The 6,960-nt window shown below is 35.6% G+C and overlaps 1 protein-coding gene across 2 annotated transcripts; it reads right to left on the reverse strand.

The window, feature by feature from the left end:
* Positions 1-683: 683 nt before the first annotated feature.
* LOC122304126 (G-type lectin S-receptor-like serine/threonine-protein kinase LECRK1) lies at positions 684-4,246 on the reverse strand. Of its 2 annotated transcripts, none has more exons than XM_043116207.1 (2): positions 4,098-4,246; positions 684-3,329 (listed from the first exon to the last, which is right to left on the reverse strand). In XM_043116207.1, exon 2 carries the CDS (start codon positions 3,288-3,290, stop codon positions 951-953), a length of 2,340 nt encoding a protein of 779 aa, XP_042972141.1. In that variant the 5' UTR covers positions 3,291-3,329; positions 4,098-4,246; the 3' UTR covers positions 684-950. The 2 variants fall into 2 exon arrangements, with proteins under 2 accessions (XP_042972141.1, XP_042972140.1); XM_043116206.1 differs by having other exon boundaries at positions 4,017-4,246.
* Positions 4,247-6,960: the final 2,714 nt, after the last annotated feature.

Below are 6,960 nucleotides of genomic sequence, written 5' to 3' on the forward strand. Positions count from 1 at the left end.
CTTGGGAATGGAAGATAATAAGAACCAGACATTGAATTTATTGGTCTGAGTGAAATGGTGGCTGTGGAGGAGGAAAAGTCTTATAGAAAACAAAGAATACATGGTGGAAGAATTGTCTTTTTTTTTTTTTTTTTTTTTTTTTGGTTTTGTTTCCTTCTGTTCACCAACCACATGTTTCTGTAATTGCTGAAGTAGTATTTACTTTTGTTGTCGAGAAACTTGGAGCCCCAAAAAGTCTGTTAGTATTACCCCATAGTCTTCTTACCTAGCCGTCTTCGTCTTAATCAGATACAAGTCTTTGTGGAATGAAGGGTGTTGAAGAGTATTAGAGTTTGAAATTGTTGTAAATTGTTTGAAATGTGAGGATTACAAATGTGAAATTGAGTAAATGAGTTGTTTTGAAGCTATACAAAGTTGTTGCTTTTGGTTTTCTAGTCAATGTAAATCAGTTTGTCTTTGTTTTGCTTAACATTCTTTTTGTGTTATTATATATGTCACCCAAAAAACTAATGTCATAAAAATTGCACAACCAAGAGGCCGCACGATTTGGTATTCGAGTTAACCCTAATACAGGTTCATCAAAGTTCAAGCAATTCATTGTATTTGCATAAAAAAAAAAAATGGAAAACAACCTCAAATTATCTGCCAAACTAGCCTTCGAAAAGGCATGTTGACACAGTCAATGCTTATGTATGCAATCAATGTAGTCGGTAAACCATTGCATCCCATATATGAATAAAATACAATAAAAACCAAAACACTTGTGTAGCAATGGCATACAGATATTTGGAACTACATCTAGAAAGAAACAGAAATGATTTCACCAAATACACAAAATCTTTTATCTTCTTTATTCCCTTCTAAGCAACAGAATATGCTGAGCACTTATTATTTCTAACCATTACATGTTTGGGTTTCAACTTTTGAGACAGATAAATTGCAAAACCAATTTAGAGGGCAGTGAGAAAAGATGTCGGGCTGGGAGGGATTGGAATATCAATAGCCCCAGCTTCCAACATATGTAGAACCTTCTTCATTGAGGGACGAAGTGATGGCTCATCTAGAATGCACCAGAGTACTACCTTAACCATTTTTTCTAGTTCTTTCTTGTCGACCACCTCATCTTTCACAAGTTTGCCCAGCTCACCACACTCAAAGCAATGGTATGCCCATTCTTCAAGAAGTGCTTCTTCATCGGGAAGATCAAAGTCCACATTCCTTCGACAACAAATCATCTCTAAGAGTACAATTCCAAAGCTATACACATCTACTTTGACTGTCACGGGCAAATTTCGATGCCACTCTGGTGCAACATATCCCTTTGTGCCTCTTATGTTGGTATATGTTTTGGTTTGGTCTGGTTTCAGCAACTTCGCTAATCCGAAATCAGCGAGTTTTGCACACCCGTTCTCATCCATGAGAATGTTATGTGGTTTTATGTCGCAGTGAATGATCTGTGGCTCACACTCTTCGTGGAGATAGAGAATTCCTTTTGCTATATTACGAGCAATTTCAATTCTTCTATACCAAGAAGGTCGTTGTTTTGATGGCTTGAAGAGTATATCTGCAAGTGAACCATTGCTCATATAATCATACAACAAAAGCCTATTCGGTCCATCATGGCAATACCCGAGTAACCGAACTAGGTTTTTGTGATGTGTTCTCCCAATAACTTTCACCTCCGTTTGAAACTCTCTTTCCCGCTCGGCCAACAATTTGTCCAGTCGTTTGACGGCCACAATCTTCTCGCCATTCCATATTGCCCCTCGATAAACAATCCCAAAGGCTCCCCTACCGATCTCTTCCTTGAAACCATCAGTCACTTTCTCAAGTTCTGCATAAGTATATGATTTTGGAGCAACATCCTCAACCAAGCCACCTTGTTCATTGTTAGATATGTTTTTGTTGGCCCAAACACGATATTTGTAAACTACAATTCCAGAAACTACTAAGACAATGCATGCTAATACAATCAACGAAACACTAATAATCAGGATGTCCACTCGAATCTCCTTTTTGCTTTCTTTCGGTACAATTGGATCTGTAGAGAGTGAAGACAGACCTACCTTGATGAGGGCTACGCTTGAGTCACTCTGTTGTCTTCTTCCAAATCTCAAAGGAAGCCTTTGTTTCTTACACTCTCCGTCTTTGTATAACGCAGCTTCACAGTTACAGTCCCTCAAACATGCTTCTCCACACGAGTCTTGGGTTGAAGATGTCAGGATAGAATAGTTATTATTTTCCCATACAGTATTTGGCTCTTCTCTCATGTTATATCCAGAAACTGCTTCATTGCTTTTGCAACTTTTAGAATCAAAATTCCTTTCACATCCTAAAATCCAACTATCTTCATTAACACGTGTAAATCCAGGAAGACATTTGCAAGCAGCTTCTTGATCATTTGTAACACAAAATCCATTGATGCCACAAAGACCCTTAGGGGCACACACATCTTTCGGACCTGACCATGTGACTTTCCAAACACTATTCTGATCAAGATTGTGCGAGTAATGCCGCAAGATCCCATCAGGGTCAATTCTTAAAAGGTAGATTAAACCTTTTGTTGGACTTCCTGATGTAATATTCACTATATATATGCCGGCGCCATTAAGCAAGTAGAGGTGACCATCAGTATCAAAATTTAGTGAAACATCAGCTCCTTGTCCAGATATACCTTGTCCAAAATAACCAAATTCAAGTGTGAATGGGGTTCCAACTGGGTACATTGCTAGCCATCCATCTTGTTGCATTATGAGACGAAATATGCCTGTTGAGTGGTCAGTGTCCGAACGACTGGAAAACAGCACTTGATCAGTTGTGAGTTTCTGACTTGGTAAGAAGGTGTCGGTTGGTCTGTCGAAACTCTGCCATATTATTGTCTCGTTATTAGAGTTATAGAGAACAAAGTTGCCCGAATCTAGCATCGATGCTGCTGCTGCACCTTCAGTACTGCTGATGATCTCGGTCTCCGTGCCAGCTTGTGCCGATTGCAGAACCAGTCGTCCATCGCTTGTGAAGATCAATTTAACATCAGCGGGAAGTGGTGGATTGTCTCGATTGGCTGTCCAGACCACAGTCTTTTGTTGAATCCCAGCAATAAAAATCCCGATAGCATAGCCGTTGCCCTGCTTGTAGAATCCAAAGGCATATAGACCGGAACGTGATAGCCATGAAGAATTGGTGCCTATAGGTGTTAACAAAGAACCTGGCCTGATAACGGATTGCCCAGCTTGTTGAGCGTGTGCGGTGAAACTTGCTGAGAAGAGAAGAAGAAGCAAGATGGTTGCCATCACCTTGAAATTATTCTCTCTACGTTTTTCTTCCCCTCGCTGTGTGTTTTCAAATGGGAGAATAAGAATAATGTTCATCAATCAAAGAATGTAATACGTACTTTTCCATTTTCACTAATTAAAACAATAGTTTTTTATGTCTACAATTTCGTATCAAAATTGTTTGTAATTGCTAATGAAGTTTTTAGGTCTCCTCATTTTCTTGATTTATTTATAGAAGAATTACTTGGATAACGAAAATGAATTCGAGCCCATATATTATGCGGTTTATAGACTCTTTATAATATACATATATATATATATATAATCAAAGCACGTACAAGAATATTTGATGATAATAAGTACACAAAATGCAAGCTTACACTCCCATTAATTATATATAAAGAAAAGTCTATATAAGTATTTTCTTTATTTTTTCTTTCAAGCTGGCGCGGTTCACTGCACTTGGCTGAGATGCGCCATTATGAGTGCTATTCACAGATGTGTTCATGTCGTTTTATGTTTTATATGAGATGTATAGCGCCTAAGCCTAAGGGAATATTTAAAAAATAAAAAATAAAAAGACAACAACTCGATTTTCGACCAAAACACTTTGGGGCTACCTAACGGTATGAAAGAAAATCTGGAGCACGTCTTAATTTCTTATGCCTTGTCATTTATTTTCTAAAAATAAGAAAAGAATATAAAGAATGAAAGTTTATAATAGTGAAAGTTGATGATTCGTACCTTCTCTTCAGATATTTGTATTGATACAAAAATCCGTTTTGATCGAAAGTATGGAAAGGAAAAACAGTAAAATTTGTATACCTATAATATGAGAGAGTCTTGGGATGGAAGATCACACCAAGAACCAGAGATGGAATTTATAGAAATAAGAGCAAACAAGCCTTAGTAAAATGGTGCATGATTGTGGGGGCCGGAAAAAGTCTTGTGAATTAAGATCAACACAAAGCATAGCCGCCTGTGGAAGAATTGTCCTTTTGTTTTTAGCAAGTGGAAGGATTGTCCTGTTTTTGGTATTGTAAGTACTAAAATATCTTGTACACAATGCTTTATTTCGAGTTATCTCCTCCGCCAGAGTAGATAAACTTTGTATTCAATTTCGTTGTCGAACGAACAAGGACCCCAAAGAGTTTGTCATTATTATCATATAGTCTTCTTCAAATAATATTAACTGCTATTCAGAGTAGGGGTGGCAATTTGTTACACGACCTGTTAACCCAACACGAACACGACACGATAATAGCGGGTTAGGGTTTAGTCTTAATGGGTTCGGTTCAAAACGGGTTGACCCGTTAAGACACGATTGCTTAACGGGTTGATAATGGGTCAACCCGTTTTGACACGTTATAACTCGTTATAACACGTTAAGAAAGTTAAAATTACAATTATACCCTTCTACCTAAAAGTAAAATTGTTAGAATTTTAATTTCAATATTTTTATTGTTTAGATTGTAATTTTGGACTTGTAGTTAGTTTTATAATTTTTATAGATATTGTGATTTTAACATTTATAGAAAATTATGTTAAATTTAATCAAGTTAAGCAGGTTAATTTTATGCATATTTAACTCATTTACATAAACAGTTTGAAACGGGTTGTATTGTTTTGTGTCAACCTATTTAGTAATATTCACTAATGGGTCAAAACGGATTGACACGACACGACACGTTATGTTAATGGGTCGTGTTAGGGTTTGAGGTTTTGACACAATAAGCTTAACGGGTCGGGTTAGGGTTTACCTATATAGTATAATATATATGCTTTGACACGACACGAACACGACCCGTTAACAGGATTTGACATCCCTAATTCAGAGATGTGGTGTTGTATTATGTTTTATATGAGACGTATCCCTATGGGCAAGGTAAAAAGGATAGCAACTCTAGTTTCCATAAAACTTTGGGGCTATCAGCTAACTTACGGTATATTATAAAAAATAAAATTTAAAAAAAAAAAAAAAAAAAAAAAAAAAAAAAAAAGGATAGAGATATGTAGAAAAGTATAAATAATAGTGGAAGTTGATGACCTGTTCCTTCTCTTTAGATATCTGTATTGAGAAGCATGTCCGTTTGAAAGGTGTCGAAAAGAAAACTAGTAAAACTTGCATGCCTGTAATACGAGAGAATTTTGGGAATGGAAGACTCCAAGAGTCAGACATTGAATTTATAGAAATAAGAGCACACAAGGATTGTCTCTTTGTGGGAGGAAAAGTCTGGTAAGTAGAAAATGATTGTTTCTTCTCTTTAGATATCTGTGTTGAGACTCATGTCCGTTTGAAAGGTATCGAAAAGAAAAACAGTAAAACTTGCATGCCTGTAATACGAGAGAATTTTGGGAATGGAAGACTCCAAGAACCAGATATTGAATTTATAAAAATAAGAGCACACAATGATTGTCTCTTTGTGGAAGGAAAAGTCTGGAAAAAAGAAAAAAACAAAAGCATAGGCATTGGTGGAAGGATTGTTATGTTTTTGGTATTGTAAATAATAAATATACTCTTATGCACAATCCGTTATTTCCACTTTCATTTTCCTTATCCTGTATTTCTCTTTTTGATTATGTAATAAAATTGTATTCAATTTCGTTTTCAAAGACCAAGGACTAGAAAAAATAATTTGTCATTATTACCCTATAAAAGTCTTCTTTCCAAGTCTCTGTCTTTATCGAATACAAGTTTTCTTTGTGAAGTGAGGGGAGAGAGATCATTGGATGGACTGAGCCATCTTTGAGGAAATTGCATGTTCATTATCATGATAAAAGGTTATCCATTGGGCCACTCTGCTGATAAATTAGGTCAGTCTTCCACCATGCGGCTAAACCTAACATCACATCCACCCACTCGTTGAATGGCGCATGATTCAACCACGCATGTTTGGACTCGAATGATTTTATCCCTTTTTTTATTATTATTTTAAATTTTTTCCAGTTTCAAGTTGAATCTATTTCTAAAAATTATACACGACATCTAAAATAAATTGTTTTATCTTATAATTTTCCACAATTTTCATTATTAAAAAAAAAAGGCATAAAAGTCAAAACAGTTTGTACAAGACAGAATTTGAACGCATCTTATCTTCCCAATAATGTTTCTAATGAATCCAGCCACTTTCATAAATGCAGGGAAAAAAAAAAAAAACCATCTGAAAATTAGATTTTTTCAATGATTATGAAAGTATATATTCGAGAAAATCATCAATCCAAACGAGAGAATTATTTTGAATTAGGTTGCCCGTACGTCAAAGTTATAAAATTGAATTGCATGCATAAATACTTTGCAGAAATTATTTTTAAAATTTGGATGGTACGTAAAAGTATTTATTTAGAGGTATATATAAATATGTTATGTTAATTAACTAACACTCACGTTGTGTGACTGGATTATCAACGCGTTATGAATTTTAAATTGTACATTAATTCATGTGTGCCGCGTGAAACTATATTTTATAAATCGTTATTATCAACTTTATTTCTAACTATGTTGATTACATTTTGGCACGTAAAATGCGAGGAATTTAAACCGAATGTAATGGCAACAAATTTATCTCTCTCTCACTCTAGATCCTAGACATCAGACGGCGTTTGATCTGGCAAAGTCCAGGGAAGATAAGGATGCAACTTTGCCTACGCAAATTGAGCAAAACATTGAAGACTATAAAATTAAGAAGCT

Source organism: Carya illinoinensis, chromosome 3 (assembly GCF_018687715.1).
Source record: "Carya illinoinensis cultivar Pawnee chromosome 3, C.illinoinensisPawnee_v1, whole genome shotgun sequence".
Classification (NCBI taxonomy): Eukaryota; Viridiplantae; Streptophyta; class Magnoliopsida; order Fagales; family Juglandaceae; genus Carya; species Carya illinoinensis.

Coding starts and splice junctions, on each gene's coding strand:
- LOC122304126 (XM_043116207.1), bottom strand. CDS start 3,290: ATGGCAACCATCTTGCTTCTTCTTCTCTTCTCAGCAAGTTTCACCGCA.